We start from the raw sequence: 22,416 nt of genomic DNA, 5'->3' as shown, positions 1-22,416 counted from the left end.
TCAAAAGTGTGGGGACACTTAGAAATGTCCTTTAAAAAAAAAAAAGAACAGCACATTATTTGTCCTTTAAAATAACATCAAATTGGCCTCCTGGGTGGCGCAGTGGTCTAAGGCAGTGCTAGCTGTGCCACCAGAGATGCTGGGTTCGAGCCCAGGCTCTGTCGCAGCCGGCCGTGACCAGGAGGTCCATGGGGTGACGCACCACCCAACACTACCGACACCTGTGGCGGGCCGGGCGCAGTGCGCGCTGACCAGGTCGCCAGGTGTACGGTGTTTCCTCCGACACATTGGTGCGGCTGGCTTCCGGGTTGGATGTGCGTTGTGTCAAGAAGCAGTGCGGCCAGGTTGTGTTTCGGAGGACCGTACGGGAGTCCGTACGGGAGTTGCAGCGATGAGACAAGACTGTACTACCAATTGGGGAGAAAAAAGGGGTATAAATAAAATAACATCAAATTGATCAGAAATACGTTGTAAATGACTTTTGTAGCTGGAAACGGCTGATTTTAAAATAAAAAAAAGTTATGGAATATCTACAGAGGCCCATTATCAGCAACAATCACTCCTGTGTTCCAATGGCACGTTGTTAGCTAATTCCAATGTATCGTTTTAAAAGGCTAATTGATCATTAGAAAACCCTTTTGCAATTATGTTAGCACAGCTGAAAACTGTTGTCCTGATTAAAATAAGCAATTAAACTGGCCTTCTTTAGACTAGTTGAGTATCTGGTGCATTAGCATTTGTGGGTTTGATTATAGGTTCAAAATGGCCAGAAACAAAACTTTCTTCTGAAACTCGTCAGTTTATTCTTGTTCTGAGAAATTAAGGCTATTCAATGCGAGAAATTGCCAAGAAACAAGAAACTGAAGATCTCGTACAACGCTGTGTTCTACTCCCTTCACAGAACAGCGCAAACTGGCTCTGACTGAAAATAGAAAGAGTGGGAGGCCCCGGTGCACAACTGAGCAAGAGGACAAGTTTGAGAAAGACGCCTCACAACAGCTTCATTCAATAGTACCCGCAAAACACCAGTCTCAACATCAACAGTGAAGAGGGGACTCCATTGTGGCGTACTGTGTACAAGCCACCAGGGGCAAACTCGTCAAAGCCTGGTGACAGACAGAGTCTACATCACACAGCAGTGGCTCCTTCTGCTGGACGTGCCAGGTCTCGACGGGTCCTCTGGCCAGGACTAATTGGGGCTGATTGAGGCTTGTGAGTAATCAAGGGGCTGATTGCTCACCACCCGTATGGGGCCCATAAAGCTGCCAGGAGGCCAGCACATGGGAGGGTTGGATGTAGTGAGAGGTTGCTACCGGATAGACGTCCTCACGGTCTGCTAGAACCGAGGAGCCTGGTGTTCCACGTGTTCCACCGCAGAGGAGACAGCATTCCCCAGAGCCCAGAAGATGGTAACCCGGAAGAGGTCTCCTGGAGGAGACCCATCTCTTTTCTTTTTCTTTATAGTTTTAAATAAACACCCTTGAAACTGAGGTTTCACACTTGTGTCCATGTCTGATCTGTGTAAACATCTAGATCAAACCCCCTGGTCTGCCACAAGTGATGGAGAATGCAGGAATTTGATGTGGTCAGACCAAGGTTGACGTTTACACAGTATCAGCATGGACGAGTTGATAGCTCAGTTCGTTCGGGCCCAACAGGACATTCAGAAACGAATGCTGGAAGAACAGCGTCTACAGAATATCCGCCTGCTTGAGGAAGTCAGGAAGCTGCGAGGAGAAACGCAGACCGAATCGCATCCCAATCAATTTTTAATCAACCTAACGGAGGATGATGACATCGAGACCTACCTCTGTACGTTCGAACGGACAGCGCTCCTTGAAGGATGGCCCAACGTGAAGCGGGCGAGTCTGCTGGCCCCGTTCCTGTCCGGAGATGCCCAAAAGGCGTCATGACCTCAACACTAAATAGGCGGCTAACTACGATGGTCTCAAGAGGGGGGTATTCCTAACTGGTCCACGACTGGAGGTTCATGGGTGAAGCTTCCCCTGTGCCCAGATGAGCAACCTACTGTGCATCACCAGGGCATTGCTCCTAACTGACGTAGCCACCCTCCCCATTATCGACAAAGTGGTCATGGATCTCTTCTTACGGGCACTACCTCACGACATGAAGAGGACAGTGAGCCTACGCGCGCCCCAGACCTTGGAGGACCTCTTGGGAGCCGTGGAGACACACCAGAATACCGAGGCCCTGCTGAAGGGGACGCTGGCCGAGTCCGTGAGCTGTCAGAGGGGACGGAAGGACGACCCCACCACGTACTCTCAATCCGAAAGTCAGCTGTGCTAAAGGACTGCAGACACACGGAAGGAGCCGGGGGAGAGTCAACCCACCGCCGATAATCCCAGGTTGAGCAAGACCAAAGGAGGTGTTTTGAGTGTGGTGCCCAGGGACACCTCGCATGGAATTGCCCGGGTCGAGAAGAGTCGATGACATCAGCGGGCCCCGGAGACGAGCCGGGCCACACAGTAAACTATGTCACCTCCTGTTGGGCCCACAGCAAACCACCAGCACCTATGGTCATGGTGAAAGTTGACGGCCATGACACCCACGTTCTGTTGGATTCCGTGAGTGTGGTAACGCTCGTGCAAGCGCGCGTGCTGTTCCATCCGACCGACCATGGTGAGGAGATGTCTGTCTCCTGTGTCCATGGAGACACCAAGTGGTATTCGACTGGGGAAGCCACCATCATGATGCCACAAAGTAGCTGCCAGATGGTGGTGTGTGCCGTACTTGAGTTGCCGGTACCCCTGCTCGTGGGACGAGATTGTCCGCTGTTCGTGGCACTGTGGAGGCATGAGCTGGGAAAAAAAGAGTCAGAGCCAGCGACAGACAACAGCAGGGAGGGACTTTCACCTGCGCGGCCCGGAAGCAAGCATTTGCCAATCCCGTGTCTACGGACCCGGAGTCCGAGGGGGCGCCGGAACCAACCTCACCTGGTGAACAACCGGAGGAGGAGCCCATGCTTCCCCTCTTTGATTTCAAGGGACCCGTCGAGACACCTGCCCTGAGCCCCGAGGGAACATTTTGGGACCACCCAGTGGGAGGATCCGAACTTGAAAGCCGCCGCAGCCCAAGTGATAACGGTGGAAGGCCAGCTTCTTCCGGGGGTGAGTGACTGGCGATACCCCCATTTCCAAGTAAAAAATTACCTGCTGTATCAGTTGGGCGCTGTTGCTGCCCCGCCGGTACGTCAGAACGTTCTTCAGCTGGTCTACACCCATTTGTTGGGGGTGCACCCGGGAATGGAGAAGACCCGGGAACGGATCGCCGCCCGGTTCCACTGGCCCGGGATGAGGCGGGCCATGGAAGACTATTGTCGCAGCTGCCCGGAGTGTCAAATCACCGCCCCAAATGCACACTTCCGGGAACCCGCTGGTTCCCCTACCGATCATCAGAGTGCCGTTTGAATGCATCGCCATGGCCCGAGGGCACCGGGACATCCTGGTAATAGGAGATTATGCCACCCGATATCCCGAGGCCCATTCCCCTATGGGTAGCAGTCTCCAAGGGAATCGCCCAGAAACTATTCCACCTCTTCAGCCGGCTGGGCATCCCGAACGAGATCCTGACCGACCAAGGTACCGAGTTCATGTCCTGACTAATGAAATATGTGTGTGCTCTCCTACAGCTAAAGCAGATTCGGACCTCAGTCTTTCATCCGTAGATGGATGGACTCAAACAAATGCTGTGGAAGGTCATCGAGCAGGACGGGAACAACTGGGACCAGCTACTACCCTACCTAATGTTCTCGATCCGAGAAGTGCCCCAGGCCTCCACTGGGTTTTCCCCTTTTGAACTCCTCTACGGGAGGAATCCACGCGCCATACTGGATCTTGCCAAAGAGGTGTGGGCCAGTGGTAAGGGAACATATGGAGAAGGCTCAGCGCGCCCAAGCCAAAGTCTACAATCGGGGTACCCAGCCCCGAGAGTTCCATGACGGTGACAAGGTTCTAGTTTTAATCCCCACCGCAGAAAGTAAGTTCCTGGCAATATGGCACGGGCCGAACGAGGTGACAGAAAAGCTGGGACCTGTAAATTACCGCTTACCGTAGCCAACAGATTTACGTGAACCTATTGAAGAGATGGCATGTGAGGACAGCCTTGGCTATGTTGTGGTCAAAACCCGGGACGTCGACGGGACCAGTGGTGGTCCCGAGCAATGAGGACCCCTTTTCCAGGTGCGCCCCCAACAATATACATATTTACACACAAAATACTATTTACACACATATATATTCATATTCTTATATACAGTACAGTTAAATCAGATCTTTAGAAAGAGGAGAGACGATGTGATACAAGATGTTTTTTAAAGCTAATCTTGCTTTTTGCTTGAGTACCCTCTGGTGGCAGAGCATTCCATGCACAATGACATGGCTCTTTACATAACTGAGCGACGCTTTAAATCTGTTTTTGGTTTAGGTACAGGGAAGAAACCCATCGTGGCGTGTCTGTTGGCGTATGTATGTATGTCTGTTTGAAGTGTATGCAAATATATTATACAAGTGGTTAGGCATTTTCACACAAATGTTTCTTAAAAATACAAGAAGTGAAGTAGTCAATTTTGCCACAACCCGCAAACATGAAAGACTATCATGCATATTGTTGATGTTAGTTATGTATGTGCAGTTAAGAGCAAGGCGTGCTGGTTTGTTTTGAGCCAGCTGCAACTTTGCTAGGTCTATCTTTGCTGCACCTGACCATATTACCAGACAGTAATCAAGATGGGACAAGGTCAAAACCTGAACAACTAGTACAGTTGATCTGTGTCAAAAACACATTTTTATAACAGACATACTGTACCTCCCCCCATCTTCATAATAATTTTGTAAATATGACTTGACCGTGACAACTGACCATCCAATGTTACTCCTAGGAGTTCAGCTTCTTCAACTTGTTCAATTGAAACACCATGAGGATCGTACCCTTTTTTTCAAATTTTCACCTAAAATGACATACCCGATTCTAACTGCCTGTAGCTCAGGACCTGAAGCAAGGATATGCATATTCTTATTCTTGATATATTTGGGCCACAGTTGCTGGTGTAGCTGCGGGATACCACACTGTACATATCTGATGTTAGAGAAGCTTCCATTGAAGAATACTCTCTGGGTTCTATAAGTAACTCTCCAACCATGTGATGGCAAGTGATGTAAAGCCATAACAAGTGAGTTTTTTAAAACAAATTATGATCAATAACATCAAAGGCTGCACTGAAATCTAACAATACAGCTCCAACTATCATCTTATTATACATTAATTTGAGTCAGTGCAGTACAAGTTGAGTGCCCTTCCCTACATGCATGCTAAAAGTCAGTAGTTAACTTGGTTCTTTAAAAAATAGTATTGCATTTGTTCAAACACAATTCTCTCCATTAGATTACTAAGAACAGGCAGCAAACTGATTGGGCGGCTGTTAGAGCCAGCAAAGGGTGCTTTACTATTTTTAGGTAGCGGAATTACTATAGCTTCCTTCCACACCTGTGGACACACATTCCTTTGGGCTTTGGTTAAAGACATTGCAAATAGGGGTACCAATACAGTCTGCTAATGATTGGCTTTATCAAAAAGTTTTGTTATAAATTATCCATCAACTTCAATGAACGATGGAGATACATTTGGTTTTCTGCCCATAATATAATTTAAGGCGCTCAAGTCTTTTCCCATTGTTTATGTTGTTTATCTTGTTTTGGTAATATCATTTATTTTTTAAAGTTTAGTCACAACCTTTCTCAATTGACAGTATGTAAACTAAATCAGCTGAGCAGTCTGACTTGTTTCCCACCTTTTTTGCATAATTTCTTTGAACCCTGTTAGATGATTATGGAGATTAACTGTGTTAGATGGCTATGGAGTTGAATTCTATTAGAGGGTGACAGAGTTGAACTCTATTGGATGGTTACAGAGTTGAGCCGCATGAGAGGGCTACGAAGTTGATCCCTGTTAGATGGTTATGTAGTTGACCTCTACTCACCGCAGTCCCTCTCATCAGAGCCGTCACCACAGTCGTTGCTGCCGTCACACTTCCAGCGGATGGGCACACAGCGGTGATTGTCACAACGGAAGTCGCCCAGGGGGTCACAGGTCAACGCCTCTGTGAATGGGTCAGGGGTCAGGTTAATGAGGGGTCAAATAGTTTGAAATGATCTATTTGAAGTTGTTTCGTGAAATGTAAGGATACTATTTAGTGTAGACTTCCTAGCATCGTTTTGGGATTCTGACTACTTGGTCAACCATCAATGACTTGAATTTAGTCTACTCAAAGCCTTCATTGTGTGTCTAAGCATAAAAACAGAACAAGATCAGCATTTAAAAGTGGAATATGAAGGAAAAAGCAGGACCTGGAGCTTACGGAAATATGATTGGTAGCCTACTATACATTTTCTGTATCCATATTCAGACAATGTAACTTTGCCCTTATATCACAAGCATACACACACACACACACACACACACACCGCAGTTCTGCTCGTCGGTGTTGTCGATGCAGTCATTGGAGCCATCGCACACGGCCCAGGTGGGGATGCAGCGGTAGTTGGTCTTACAGGAGAACTCCGTGAGCTCGTCGCAGTTATGTTCTGGCCCCACTACAGAGGGAGGAGACAAAGGGATGAAGGGATAGATAGAGAAAAAAGGTGGACGCAGTGAGTGTTTCTTAAATTTATTAAGCACTATGCAGATGACGGAGCCCAATTCTCTCCTGATCCTATAAGTGCCACTGTTTCTGTACATAAAACTAAGAATTTTTCATAATTAGCACCAAACGAAAAATCCAGACTTATACAAATATAGCTGAAACTCACTGCAGATCTCGTAGGGCTCATCGGATCCATCTCCGCAGTCGTTCTGAGCATCACACACATAGTTGGGCGGGATACACACTCCGTTTGCGCACGTGAACTGGCCCGGTCGGCATGTCTTCTGGGCACAGCCATCAGTGTCCTCGTCACTCCCATCAGAACAGTCGATGATGCCGTCACAGTGCAATGACACAGGGATGCACTGCTTGTTCTTACACTGGAACTGATTTTCTGCACACCTGTGGTCACCTAGGGGATTGAAGGATTCGGTGTTTTGATTCTAAGGCCACATCTCTGAAAGTTTTTGTTTATCTTGAGGGATCAGACTGGGTTGCCCTTCCCCCCCATGTTTGTTCGTAATTGAAATTAAAGACACTACAACAGAAAAATAGAGCAACGAGAGCAGTTGAACAATCACACTGTGGGTGTCTGACGCTAGTAGAAAATAAGCGCTGCAATGTCTGATGGATGGAAGTATATGGTAAAAAATAGGTAGAATGGGGTTTTCGTACTGCAGAGGGCAGCGTCCTCATCTGAATTGTCACTGCAGTCAGCGTGTCCATCACACAGGAAGCCAGGATAAGTGCAGTTCCCATCCTGGCACTGGAACTGACCAATTGGACAGTAGCGGGGCGGGCAGGTGAGGGGTTCGTCGGACCCGTCACCACAGTCGGACTGACCATCACACTTCCACCAGATAGAGACACACCTAGGGGATTAGAAGGAGAGATGGAGGGAGGTGGGAGAGTAAAGAGTTAACTAATTCACTTAATGAATTTAGACAACTGTGCAACCACACAAGTTATCAAGCAAATAGTCACATGGCTCCAAATACCCTTGTCACACTTACCGAACCAAACTGTGCTTGCTCAAATATTTCACATTGTCCTTTTCAAGCAAGCTTAGTACAGCTTAGTTTGGCTCAGCTCGGTAGTGTGAAAAGGCCTAAATTGTACGGTTGTGTCAGTATCTGAATTATACTAATATTATACTAAATTATACTACATGGAAAACAAATATTCCTGATAAGTGACATAAGTGACAAATTCAGACTGACTTTTCGTTGTCTCCGCAGCGGAACTGGGTGCTGGAACAGTCGGCCACACACTGGACCTTGAAGCCCACGGAGAGGCCAATGAAGTGGTCTGGACACTCACACGTAGCACTGGTCCCACCAGGACCAATCAGACACAGGTGGCTACAGGTTAGGTGGTGTGTTGCACAAGGGTTATCGCCTAGGAAACACCAATCAGCAGCTATAAGAATGGACACATCTATGAAGGAAAGCTAATAATATTGTCTCGGTGGACATTCAAGCCATTTAGCAAATGCTGTTATCCAGTAAGTGCATTCAACTAAGGTAGAGGAAAACAACCACATATCAAAGTCATTGCAAGTAAAAATATATTTGAAATAAGCTGCTATCTGCAAAATCAGGGCCAGTAAGAAAATACAAATAGGAGTGTAAATGCAGGAAAGACAAGTACAACAGTAATGTGTATACAAATTAAAATTAAGCAAGCAATGTATGGGAATTCCAAACGGTCAAAGGGCACAGTACTAATACATACTGCGAGGCTGCCTGTAGGGATGGTATACATGGATGTCATTTGGCCGGTGTGTGTTGTTGCCCATGACGACGCGGCCGGTGCCAGTGTACTTGTGGGCCTTCTCAACGGTGTGGGTGTTCCAGTCAGTCCAGTAGACCCAGTCTTCAAACAGGGTGACGGCAAAGGGGTGAGGCAGGGAGCCTGCTATGGCCCGGTGGCGGTTCTCCCCGTCCATATCAGCAAAACTTTAGAGCGTTAAAGAGAGGGCATACACTTTAGTGTTTAAATCACTGTACTTTTCTGTTGTCTTTATTTTGTTCTCGTCTATTGTTTTTTAAATGTTTTTTTTTGTGCACACCAAGAAGAATAGCTGGAGAATCAAATAAACAATGTATATCAATGTAAAGTTCTGTAGGGTAGCTCCTGTCTGACCTCGTTGATCATGATCTCTGGTCTCCAAACAGGCAAGCTTGAGAAGGATGGGGCCGGGTTCCTTGCTTTCTTCCTAACTAAATCGTTGTTTCCTCCATTGCCTTTCTCTACTAGGGGTTTTCTTACTACTGTTTTTTTCTTCAACTGAACATGATCTCATTCAACCCTGATACTCAAGGCATAGATGTGATGGGGTCATAATGCCTTATTTTTCTGCCCTACGACACTTTCATGATAAAGAACGATAGTACTACATAGAAAAGTATTAAAAGTGAATTATTAAGTTAATCTCTGAAGACAGTGTTGTGTTGATGTCTCACTCTAGGAAATTGAGGTGGGAGTCGGCGAAGAAGATCTTGTTGGTGGTGTAGTCAATGGTCAGGGCACTGGGCCACTCCAGCTTGGTGGTGATGAGGGCAGTGGCGTTGGTACCATCCATACCAACCCTGCCAATGTAGGCGGTGTCCCCCCAGTCTGTCCAATACAGCCAGCTGCAGGCAGAGAGAATAAAATGGAGAGTAAATTAAAAAAGTGAACAAAACATTTGATGTAATTTGTTAACTGGTATTACTCAATAATATACATATTTTTAATGATTATCGAAAAATTACTCAATATCTGCCATTAATTAAGAATGGCCACTCTTCCTCTATCATGCAGGTGGGGATGTGTGGGACCTCGTATGTTTGTGTGTATGCGTGTGCATGTGCATGTCAGTACCACAGGAGGTTGGTGGCACCTTAATTGGGGAGAACGGGCTTGTGGTAATAGCTGGAGCAGAATAGGTGGAATGGTATCAACTGGGGCCAAGCTTCCTGCCATCCAGGACTTCTATACAGTACCAGGCGGTGTCAGAGGAAGGCCCAAAAATTGTCAAAGACTCCAGCCACCCTAGTCATAGACTGTTCTCTCTGCTACCGCACGGCAAGCGGTACCGGAGCGCCAAGTCTAGGTCCAAGAGGCTTCTAAACAGCTTCTACCCCCAAGCCATAAGACTCCTGAACACCTAATCAAATGGCTACTCAGACTATTTGCATTTTGCCCCCCTCTTTTACACCGCTGCTACTCTGTTATCATCTATGCATAGTCACTTTAATAACTCTACCTACATGTACATATTACCTCAACTAACCGGTGCCCCCGCACATTGATCCTGTACCGGTACCCACCTGTATATAGTCTCGCTATTGTTATTTTACTGCTGCTCTTTAATTACTTGTTACTTTTATTTCTTATTCATATTTTTTTTAAACTGTATTGTTGGTTAGGGACTCGTAAGTAAGCATTTCACTGTAAGTTCTACACCTGTTGAATTCGGCGCATGTGACTAATAAAATTTGATTCGATTTGAAATACATCAAACACATGATTTCCATGTGTTTGATGCCATTCCATTCGCTCTGTTCCAGCCATTATTATGAGCCGTCCTCCCCTCAGCAGCCTCCACTGGTTAGTACCCATATTTGGGGTTGACGGCTACGGCACGGGGCCGGACAAAGCAGTAGGTGGCGTTAGGCCCCATGCAGCCACTCAGCAACTTCTTCTGGAAACGACCATCCAGCTCTGACACGTGGAGAGAGCCGTAGTAACTGTCTACCCAGTAGAGCTTCCTTTGGGATACACACACATAAACATACAAGAATGACTATGGGCATATGCATAGATACTTTTTCTTGCCACTTGTATGATATTGTATGTGAACCCTTTGGAATTACCTGGATTTCTGCATAAATTGGTCATAGAATTTGATCTGATCTTCATCTAAGTCACAACCATAGATAAACACAGTGTGCTTAAAGTAATAACACACACATTATTACATTTTTCTTGTCTATATTGAATACATCATTTAAACTTTCACAGTGTAGGTTGGAAAGAGTATGTGAACCCTTAGGGTAATGACTTCTCCAAAAGCTAATTGGAGTCAGGAGTCCGCTAGCCTGGAGTCCAATCAATGAGACGAGATTGGAGATGTTGGTTAGAGCTGCCCTGCCCTTTAAAAAACACTCACAAAGTTTGAGTTTGCTATTCACAAGAAGCATTGCCTGATGTGAACCATGCCTTTAACAAAAGAGATATCAGAAGACCTAAGATTAAGATTTGTTAACTTGCATAAAGCTGAAAATGGTTACATAAGTATCTCTAAAAACTTTAGTGTTCATCAGTCCATGGTAAAACAAATGATCTATAAATGGAGAAAGTTCAGCACTGTTGCTACTCTTCCTAGGAGTGGACGTCACGCAAAGATGACTGCAAGAGCACAGCGCAGAATGCTCAATGAGGTTAAGAAGAATCCTAGAGTGTCAGCTAAAGACTTACAGAAATCTCTGGAACATGCTAACTTCTCTGTTGACGAGTCTACTAAACGTAAAAAACTAAACAAGTATGGTGTTCATGGGAGGACACCATGGAAGAAGCCACTGCTGTCCAAACAAAACATTACTGCACGTCCGAGGTTCGCAAAAGAGCACCTGGATGTTCCACAGCGCTACTGGCAAAATATTCTGTGGACAGATGAAACTAAAGTTGAGTTGTTGGGAAGGAACACACAACACTATGTGTGGAGAAAAAAAGGCACAGCACAGCAACATCAAAACCTCATCCCCACTGTAAAGTATGGTGGTGGGAGCATCATGTTTTGGGGCTGCTTTGCTGCCTCAGGGCCTGGACAGCTTGCTATCAACGACGGAAAAATGTATTCCCAAGATGATAAAGACATTTTGCAGGAGAATGTAAGGCTACCTGTCCGCCAATTGAAGCTCAACAGAAGTTGGGTGATGCAACAGGACAACGACCCAAAACACAGAAGTAAATCAACAACAGAATGGCTTCAACAGAAGAAAATACACCTTCTGGAGTGGCCCAGTCAGAGTCCTGACCTCAACCCGATTGAGATGCTGAGGCATCAGCTCAAGAAATTGGTTCACACCTGACATCCCAAGAAAATCCTAAATTCCTCCTGACTGTTGTGCAGTTCTGATCCGCAGCTATAGAAAACGTGTGGTTGAGGTTATTGCTGCAAAAAGGAGGGTCAGCCAGTTATTAAATCCAAGAGTTCACATACTTTTCCCACCCTGCACTGTGAATGTTTACACAGTGTGTTCAGTAAAGACATGAAAACGTATAATTGTTTTTGTGTCATTAGTTTAAGCAGACTGTGTTTGTCTATTGTTGTGGCCTAGATGAAGAACAGATCAAATTTTATGACAAATTTATGCAGAAATCCAGGTAATTCCAAAGGGTTCACATACCTTTTCTTGCCACTGTATATACAGACCTACATATAATTGTAAGGAGATACAACTGTGTCATTATCAGCCAACTGTAGGCTCTAAACAAAAAGTGAATTGTGAGACTTTGAACACACAACACATATTGCTTCGTGAAATGATTCACACTCACAGTTTTCCCTCACCTGTCCTTTGCAATTGAGATGCCGGAGATAAAGGAAACTGTGTCGCCATGAGGCCAATGATTTTAAAAGTACAATCAAGCTCTGATGCCCCTCCCCCTTCACTCACCTGCCAACCCAATCCACCGCCAGCCCCTCGGCCCCTACCACGTTGTTATCCACTATAGTCTCCCTCTCACTGCCGTCGAATCGCATCCTCTCAATCCGCACCATTCCCGCATCCAACCAGTACAGCCTTTTTTCGTAATGGTCAAAATCCAGCGCCACCACATTCGACAGCCCTTGCAGAACCACGCTCAGCTGCGAACCGTCAGTCGTCAAATTACGAATGTAATAGCGATTACTGTACAGCAGATAAGGGGCGATGGCGCTGTTCTGGCGGCATGTGCGCCCGTCAGGCTCACGCACGTAGCCCGGGGCGCATTTGCAGTGGAAGGAGCCGGCGGAGTTCTCGCAGATCTGGCTACAGACGGCGGGCGTGTCGCGGCACTCGTCCAGGTCTGCACACGCCTTACCATCAGGCATGAGGTGGTAGCCGGCATTACACGAGCAGTAGTAACCTGTCAGGGTGTCGGTGCAGACCTGGGCACACTTGTGGACTGACGGGTCTTGGCATTCGTTAATTCCTGCACAGAGTAGAGAGGGAAGGAGATAGAGAGAGGTAGGATGAGTTCTGTAAGATTAGTCTAGGAATCCAAATCAAAGTTCCCCTTTCCTACTCTAAATTCGAATGTTCTGACTGCAAATACTAATTTCCTACTCCAAATGCAGTGTACGTCTTGAAATATCATAGATTTAGTGTGGTTACATTCGCATACCTATTGTACAACTGACACAACCTCCATTCACTCAAAGAAAATAAATCCATCCCTTCCCCATTGTGTTACATCCTTCGCTGTACGAGAGATCTTACCGCATCCCTTCTCATCACTGTTATCCGAGCAGTCCTTCTGCGAGTTGCAGACCTTGTGGGTGTCAATACACTCGCCCGACTTGCACAAGTACTCTCCCGGAGCACAGGTAGGCTGGGGGGTGCTGCACACGCCTTCTGCCTCGTCAGATCCGTCCAGACAGTCGGCCTCGCCATCGCAGGCAAAGGTGGCTGGGATGCAGGCGCCGTTTTGGCAGGTGAACTGGTAGCTGGTGCAGGTGTCGTAGGAACAGCCCAACTCGTCGCTGCCGTCCCCGCAGTCGTTGACTCGGTCACAGCTAACAGGAGGGGAGGTAAACAATGGGTTATGAAGTCTTTGTGTAAGTACTTCTAATCTTCAATGTACGAGAGAGAGAGAGAGAGAGAGACCGTCAACAAAAATACAGTGCATCCGGAAAGTATTCAGACCACTAGACTTTTTCCATATTTTGTTACGTTACAGCCTTATTCTAAAACAGATGAAAAATTCTACACAATACCCCATAACTATTCAGACACTTCTGCAACTTGATTGGAGTCCACCTGTGGTAAATTCAATTGATCGTCCATGATTTGGAAAGGCACACACCTGTCTATAAGGTCCTACAGTTAACAGTGCATGTCAGAGCAAAAACCAAGCCATGAGGTCGAATTAATTGTCAGTAGAGCTCCGAGACAGGATTGTGTTGAGGCACAGATCTGGGGAAGGGTACCAAAACATTTCTGCAGCATTGAAGGTCCCCAAGAACACAGTAGCCTCCATCATTCTTAAATGGAAGAAGATTGGAACCACCAAGACTCTTCCTAGAGCTGGCCGCCCGGCCAAACTGAGCAATCGGGGGAGAAGGGCCTTGGTAAGGGAGGTGACCAAGAACCAAATGGTCACTCTGACAGAGCTCCAGAGTTCCTCTGTGGAGATGGGAGAACCTTCCAGAAGGACAACCATCTCTGCAACACTCCACTAAATCAGGCCTTTATGGTTGAGTGGCCTTCACCCGCTACTACACTTCAAATGTTTATCACAGAAAGAATGTAGCCAGCTACATTTCCTAATGTTTTGTTTAAAGTTCATTTTCATTTTACCAGAGAAAAGTAGGCTGGCTAAACCAAGAGAAAAGTACTGAAGAAAGTATCTATCAGTCAGAGCGCTGTTTGCTAATAGAATGCCCCCGTTCATGAATTCTCATCCAAGTGGAGAAGTGCAACTGAAGCACAAAATTTGTCTGATGCCGAGCCGAAATTACAATAAGAATTTTACATTTGCGTTTCCAAAACGCAGCATGATCTCATTATATATATTTTTCCTGCGTGAAAAATCTAAGAATTCTGACATTCAGTTGCTCCAACCTATATATTATAATTCTCCATGGGAATTCGCTAATACTTTTGCTAATTTTGTTAGAATTCTGGTAATAGATGCCCAATTGGCGTTTTTGCTGTTTTTGGCACCCCCTTGTGTACCAAGTCAGTAATGCCGTAAATCCTGAGAAGAGATGACGACGGTATGACGATATGAAAATCTACATACTGCACAACCCTAGTGCTGTCCGGTCAGAACATGATGTTGAGGCCCATGCCACACACACGCACAGACACAGCTGATTCCATTAGAAGTTATTTATATTGTTGTGTGGTTTTAAAAGGGGAAACAATACAATAATTAGTATCCATTAGTATCCATGCTTTAAAACTCTTAAAGTATGGCCAAGTTAATAATTATGCTGTGGATTATACACTAGTATAGGTATTTCTAACATGTACTAACTCAGGGAGCTGAATATTTATGCAACGATTAATTTAGTTATTTCATTTCTATTAACATCAAATCAAATGTTATTTGTCAAATGCGCCGAGTACAACAGGTATTATAGACCTTACCGTGAAATGCTTACTTACAAGCCCTTAACCAAGATAACAATAACGAAGCTATATACAGGGGGTACCGGTACCGAGCCAATGTGCAGGGGTACAGGTTAGTCGAGGTAATTTGTGTAGCAGTGTAAAAACAAAGGGGGCGGGGGGGGTCAATGTAAATAGTCCGGGTGGCCATTTGATTAATTGTTCAGCAGTCTTATGGCTTTTGGGGTAGAAGCTGTTAACCTTTTCGGGCTAGGGGGCAGTATTTTCACGTCTGGAGGAAAAGCGTGCCCAAAGTAAACTGCCTGCTACTCAGGCCCAGAAGCTAGGATATGCATATTGTTAGTAGATTTGGATAGTAAACACTCTGAAGTTTTTAAAACTGTTTGAATGATGTCTGTGAGTATAACAGAACCTATTTGGCAGGCGAAACCCCGAGGACAAACCATCCAGGATTTTTTTTGTAGGTCACTCTCTTTTCAATGGGTTTTCATTCTAGAATTCTAAGGCAGTCGCTTGCAGTTCCTATCGCTTCCACTGGATGTCAACAGTCATAGAAATTGGTTGATGTTTTTCCTTTGAGAAATGAAGAAGTAGCCCTGTTCAGAACGAGGGTCGAGTGAAGTGTACTGTTTGATAGAGGTGCGTGATCTGAAAAGCACGCTCCACTTTGTTTTCCTCCAGTATTGAACGCAGTTTATCCCGTCTTAAATTTGATCGATTATTTACGTTAAAAATACCTAAAGTTGTATTAGGAAAGTTGTTTGAAATGTTTGGACAAAGATTACAGGTAACTTAACAGATATTTTGTAGTCATGTTGCGCGAGTTGGAACCAGTGTTTTTCTGGATCAGACGCGCCAAATAAATTGACATTTTGGATATATAACGATGGAACTAATCGAACAAAAGGCCCATTTGTGATGTTTATGGGACATATTGGAGTGCCAACAGAAGAAGCTCGTCAAAGGTAAGGCATGAATTATATCTTTATTTATGAGTTTCGTATCGTGCCTGGCGGGTTGAATTATGATTGTCTGTCTTTGTTTGATGGGGTGCTGTCCTCAGATAATAGCATGGTTTGCTTTCGCCGTAAAGCCTTTTTGAAATCTGACACAGCGGCTGGATTAACAAGAAGTTTATCTTTAATCCTATGTATAACACTTGTATCATCAATGTTTATGATGAGTATCTCTGTAATTTGATTTGGCTCTCTGCAATTTCACCGGATGTTATTTGAGACAATGCATTACTGAACATAACGCGCCAATTTAAACTGAGGTTTTCGGAAATAAGGAGGGACTTTATTGAACAAAACAAACATTTGTGTAACATGGAGTCCTGGGAGTACCACCAGATGAAGATCATCAAAGGTTAGTGATTAATTTAATCGCAATTTCTGACTTTTGTGAGCCCTCTCCTTGGCTGGAAAATGTCTGTATGGTTTGTGGCTAGGCGCTGTCCTAACATAATCGCATGGTGTGCTTTCGCCATAAAGCCTTTTTGAAATCTAGATTTTTAAAAAACACGATGGCTAGATTAACAGGAAGTTAAGCTTTAATTTGGTGTATTGCACTTGTGAATGTATGAAAGTTAAATATTTCTAATAATTTTTTTTGAATTTCGCTCTCTGCCACTTCACCGGATGTTGTCGAAACGTTCCGCTAGCGGAACCCCTAGCCGTAAAAGGTTTATTAAGGAGCCTTTTGGTCCTAGACTTGGTGCTCCGGGACTGCTTGCCGTACGGTAGCAGAGAAAACAGTCTATGACTTGAGTGACTGGAGTCTTTTCACAATTTTTGGGGCCTTCCTCTGACACCACCTAGTATATACAGTACAGGTGAAGTCGAAAGTTTACATACACCTTAGCCAAATACATTTAAACTCAGTTTTTCACAATTCCTGACATTGAATCCTAGTAAAAATTCCCTGTATTAGGTCAGTTAGGATCACCACTTTATTTTAAGTTGAGAGAATTATTTATTTCAGCTTTTATTTCTTTCATCACATTCCCAGTGAGTCAGAAGTTTACATACAGTCAATTAGCATTTGGTAGCATTGCTTTTAAATTGTTTAACTTGGGTCAAACGTTTCAGGTAGCCTTCCACAAGCTTCCCACAATAAGTTGGGTGAATTTTGGTCCATTCCTCCTGACAGAGCTGGTGTAACTGAGTCAGGTTTGTAGGCCTCCTTGCTCGCACATGCTTTTTCAGTTCTGCCCTCAAAATTTCTATAGGATTGAGGTCGGGGCTTTGTGATGGCCACTCCAATACCTTGACTTTGTTGTCCTTAAGCCATTTTGCCACAACTTTGGAAGTATGCTTGGGGTCATTGTCCATTTGGAAGACCCATTCGCGACCAAGCTTGAACTTCCTGACTGATGTCTTGAGATGTTGCTTCAATATATCCACATACTTTTCCTCCCCCATGATGCCATCTATGTTGTGAAGTGCAACAGTCCCTCCTGCAACAAAGCACCCCCACAACATGATGCTGCCACCTTCGTGCTTCATGGTTGGGATGGTGTTCTTTGGCTTGCAAGCCTCCAACTTTTTCCTCCAAACATAACGATGGTCATTATGGCCAAACAGGTCTATTTTTGTATCATCAGACCAGAGGACATTTCTCCAAAAAGTACAATCTTTGTCCCCATGTGCAGTTGCAAACCGTAGTCTTGCTTTTTTATAGCGGTTTTGAGCAGTGGCTTCTTCCTTGCTGAGAGGCTTTCAGGTTATGTCGATATAGGACTTGTTTTACTGTGGATATAGATACTTTTGTACCTGTTTCCTCCAGCATCTTCACAAGCTGTTGTTCTGGGATTGATATGCACTTTTCGCACCAAAGTATGTTCGTCTCTAGGAGACAGAACACGTCTCCTTCCTGAGCGGTATGACGGCTGTGTGGTCCCATGGTGTTTATACTTGCGTACTATTGTTTGTACAGATGAACGTGGTACCTTCAGGTGTTTGGAAATTGCTCTCAAGGATGAACCAGACTTGTGGAGGTCTACCATTTTTTTCTGAGGTCTTGGCTGATTTCTTTTGATTTTCCCAAGCAAAGAGGCACTGAGATTGAAGGTAGGCCTTGAAATACATCCACAGGTACACCTCCAATTGACTCAAATGAAGTCAATTAGCCTATCAGAAGCCTCTAAAGCCATGACATCATTTTCTGGAATTTTCCAAGCTGTTTAAAGGCACAGTCAACTTAGTGTAGTCTGACCCACTGGAATTGTGATACAGTGAATTATAAGTGAAATAATCTGTCTGTAAACAATTGTTGGAAAAATTACTTGTGTCATGCAAAGTAGATGTCCTAACCGACTTGCCAAAACTATAGTTTGTTAACAAGAACTTTGTGGAGTGGTTGAAAAACTAGTTTTAATGACTCCAACCTAAGCGTATGTAAACTTCCGACTTCAACTGTAGTTCCTGGATGTCAGGAAGCTTGGTCCCAGTGATGTACTGGGCCGTACGCACTACCCTGTAGTGCCTTACGGTCAGATCCCGAGCAGTTGCCATACCAAGAGGTGATGCAACCAGTCAGGATGCTCTCGATGGTGCAGCTGTAGAACTTTAAGGATCTAGGGACCCATGCCAAATCTTTTCAGTCTCCTGAGGGGGGAATGGTGTTGTCATGCCCTCTTCACAACTGTCTTGGTGTGTTTGGACCATGTTAGTTTGTTGGTGATGTGGACACCAAGGAACTTGAAACTAGACCCGCTCCACTTCAGCCCCGTCGATGTTAATGGGGGCCTGTTCGGCCCTCCTTTTCCTGTAGTCCACGATCAGTTCCTATGTCTTGCTCACATTGAGGGAGAGGTTGTTGTCCTGGGACCTCCTCCCTATAGGCTGTTTCATCGTTGTCAGTGATCAGGCCTACCACCATTGTGTCGTCAGCTAATTTAATGATGGTGTTGGAGTTGTGCTTGGCCATGCAGTCATGGGTGAACAGATAGTACAGGAGGGGACTAAGCACGCACCCCTGAGGGGCCCCAGTGTTGAGGATCAGCATGACAGATATGTTGTTGCCTACCCTTACCACCTGGGGGCGGCCTGTCAGCAAGTCCAGGATCCATTTGCAGAGGGAGGTGTTTAGTCCAAGGGTCCTGAGCTTAATGATGTGCTTTGTGGGCACTATGGTGTTGAATGCTGAGCTGTAGTCAATGAACAGCATTCTCACATAGGTGTTCCTTTTGTCCAGATGGGAAAGGGCAGTGTGAAGTGCGATTGAGATTGCGTCATCTGCGGATCTGTTGGGGCGGTATGCGAATTAGAGTAGTTCTAGGGTTTCCGTCATGATGGTGTTGATGTGAGCCATGACCAGTCTTTCATAGCACTTCATGGCTACCGACGTGAGTGCTACGGGCGGTAATCATTACAGTATTTTGTGTAGATCGTTGACAAAAAAGTACAAATACGTTTTAATCCCACTTTGTGACACAATAAAATGTGAAGAAATCCAAGGGGTCTGAATACGTTTTGCAAAGGCACTGTACATGGCCAGAGAGAGAGAAATAGAAGGCTAAGGCCATGGAGCTTTATGGCTCTCTCTCTGGCCTGGCTGAGATCTTAACTTAGGGCTAGTGCACATGTGCTTGCGCACAGAAAGAGCTAGAACATTCTGGGAACTTCTAGAATCTGTAGAATGACACCAGCTACTATACAAGTAACACAAGAGGCTATACATATTGCAGATATAAATATATTACAGTGGTAGCATGCATATAATATAAACATATTGCAGCGGGGGCACGCAAGTAATACAAAACATTGCTAATACTTACTAATGAGTAAGCTAGTCGGACTCAATAAACACACTTGTAGCAATGAATAAAGATACTAGACGAAGTAGCATGCACAGGGCAGGGTACATACGAATGAACTGTAGCTAGCATTAACACGAGACCTAGCAAACAACACTGCAACTTCTTACTTGCAAACTTATCTATGCCGTTACAGTACACTGCACAATAAGGTACCGTAACGTATTACTATTGCACCCCCTATTAGCACAATACCATTCCCAACACACACTTGTCAATGGACGCTTCAGTTAGGAAACAGCATGTCCAAAGGTCCGTCTCCAACACAAAACTTGCTTGTTCTCAGGATGGTATATGCCGGGCACTAACGTGAAGTGATAGGAGGCGGAGCCCTAAAGTGCGTCCAAGCGCCCTGATTGGTTGGGATGAATAAGTGATTTATAGATCTGAAAGGCCAATCAGATTGAGAGGGCCGGCCTTTTTTTACACAGATACAGAGGCAAATTTGCACAAAATACACACACGTTTGTTTTACTATGCTTGTGGGGACCAAACAATTGATTCCCATTCAAAATCCTATTTTCTCTAACCCTAATTCTTACCCTAACCCTAATTGTAACACTAACCCCTAAGCCTAACATAGCCTTTTTCCTTGTGGGGACTGGTGAAATGTCCCCACTTTTCTGAATTTTCCTTGTTTTACTATCCTTGGGAGGAATTCTTGTCCCCACAAGGATAGTAAAACAAAAAAACACACACACCTTATTTTTACAGTATATGACTGACACACACACACACTCACTGGAAGGGGATGAGGATACACAGGCCATTGGCGCAGGCGAACTCATTCATGTGGCAGGTGCGGTTGGGGCAGTTTTGAAGCTCATCAGCTGCGTCGGCACAGTCCTTCTCCCCATCACACACATAGCTCAGGGCGATACAGCGCGGGTGGCCAGGACGCCATGGAGGGGGGCAGGTGAACTGATGAGAAGCGCATGTCCGCTCTCCTGAAATGGGAGAGGTAAGTGAAGATGCACACACAATATTTTGAAGACCATTTGTCTTGCGCCAGTCAGTCAGAGTAGAAACAAACTCCAAATGAGACATCTGAAGCATGGTGAAGCAAAACACATGGCTCTCTTTGCTGAACTGTCTTTTTACGCTTTGAGAATATGTCAAATGTTTTTACGCACCGCGAAGCAACTCTGAAGCATACACAATTGTTACAGAAATGATTGCTTTCATTTCCTGCCTCCGTGACATGCTTCTGGTGTAGCACCCCCATTATAAAAGTTGATAGACCAATAGTGTCACACTTATGTGTTGTTTGTGGTTTGTAAATTCTGAGTTGCAGTGCCTTCGGGAAGTGTTCAGACCCCTTGACTTTTTCTACATTTTGTTACATTACAGCCTTATTCTAAAATGGATTAAATAAATAATCGTCAGCAATCTACACACAATACCCCATAATGACAAAGTGAAAACAGGTTTATAGTAATATTTTCATTTTTTAAAACTTTATTTACATAAGTATTCAGACCCTTTGCTATGACTTGAAATTGAGCTCAGGTGCATCCTGTTTATATTGATCATCCTTGAGATGTTTCTACAACTTGATTAGAGTCCACCTGTGGTAAATTCAATTGATTGGACACGATTTGAAAAGGCACACACCTGTCTATATAAGGTCCCACAGTTGACAGTGCCAGAGCAAAAACCAAGCCATGAGGTCAAAGGAATTGTCCGTAGAGCGCAGAGACAGGATTGTGTCGAGGCACAGATCTGAGGAAGGATACCAAAAAATGTCTGCAGCATTGAAGGTCCAAGAACACAGTGGCCTCCATCATTATTAAATGGAAGAAGTATGGAACCATCAAGACTCTTTCTAGAACTGGCCACCTGGCCAAACTAAGCAATCCAGGGAGAAGGGCCTTGGTCAGGGAGGTGACCAAGAACCCGATGGTCACTGAAATAGCTCTAGAGTTCCTCTGTAGAGATGGGAGAACCTTCCAGAAGGACAGCCATCTCTGATGCACTCCACCAATCAGGCCTTTATGATAGAGTGGCCAGACGGAAACCTCTCCTCAGTAAAAGGCACGACAGCCCGCTTGGAGTTTGCCAAAAGGCACCTACTCTCAGACTATGAGAAACAAGATTCTCTGGTCTGATAAAACCAAGATTGAACTATTTTGACTGAATGCCAAGCATCACATCTGGAGGAAACCTGGCACCATCCCTACGGTGAAGCATGGTGGTGGCAGCATCATGCTGTGGGGATGTTTTTCAGCAGCAGGGACTGGGAGTCTAGTCAGGAAAGATAAATGGAGCAAAGTACAGAGACATCCTTGATGAAAACCTGCTCCAGAGCGCTCAGGACCTAATACTGGGGCAAAGGTTCACCTTCCAACAGGACAACAACCCTAAGCAGACAGCCAAGACAAAGCAGGAGTGGCTTCGGGACAAGTCTCTGAATGTCCTTGAGTGGCCCAGCCAGAACCTGATCGAACATTTCTGGAAAGATCTGAAAATAGGTGTGCAGCGACGGTCCCCATCCAACCTGATCTGCAGAGAAGAATGGGAGAAACTCCCCAAATACAAATCAAATCAAATCAAATTTTATTAGTCACATACACATGGTTAGCAGATGTTAATGCGAGTGTAGCGAAATGCTT

The 22,416-nt window shown here is 45.1% G+C and overlaps 1 protein-coding gene across 1 annotated transcript in view; it reads right to left on the bottom strand.

Moving 5' to 3' along the window:
• lrp2b (low density lipoprotein receptor-related protein 2b) overlaps positions 1-22,416 on the bottom strand; it is a 127,644-nt gene that overhangs the window by 34,678 nt on the left and 70,550 nt on the right. The window contains exons 51-61 of the mRNA XM_071391154.1: positions 20,547-20,751; positions 13,129-13,424; positions 12,325-12,841; positions 10,261-10,413; positions 9,124-9,294; positions 8,393-8,616; positions 7,879-8,056; positions 7,334-7,530; positions 6,825-7,070; positions 6,480-6,608; positions 5,996-6,115 (exon numbers count right to left, since the gene is read on the bottom strand). Of these exons, the coding sequence (XP_071247255.1) occupies positions 5,996-6,115; positions 6,480-6,608; positions 6,825-7,070; positions 7,334-7,530; positions 7,879-8,056; positions 8,393-8,616; positions 9,124-9,294; positions 10,261-10,413; positions 12,325-12,841; positions 13,129-13,424; positions 20,547-20,751 (2,436 nt within the window). The remainder of the gene's footprint in view (positions 1-5,995; positions 6,116-6,479; positions 6,609-6,824; positions 7,071-7,333; positions 7,531-7,878; positions 8,057-8,392; positions 8,617-9,123; positions 9,295-10,260; positions 10,414-12,324; positions 12,842-13,128; positions 13,425-20,546; positions 20,752-22,416) is intronic.

The sequence above is a fragment of the Salvelinus alpinus genome, chromosome 3, assembly GCF_045679555.1.
Source record: "Salvelinus alpinus chromosome 3, SLU_Salpinus.1, whole genome shotgun sequence".
NCBI lineage: Eukaryota > Metazoa > Chordata > Actinopteri > Salmoniformes > Salmonidae > Salvelinus > Salvelinus alpinus.
The sequence above is the reverse complement of the archived record's forward strand: the minus strand, read 5'-3'. Positions and strand labels throughout refer to the sequence as shown.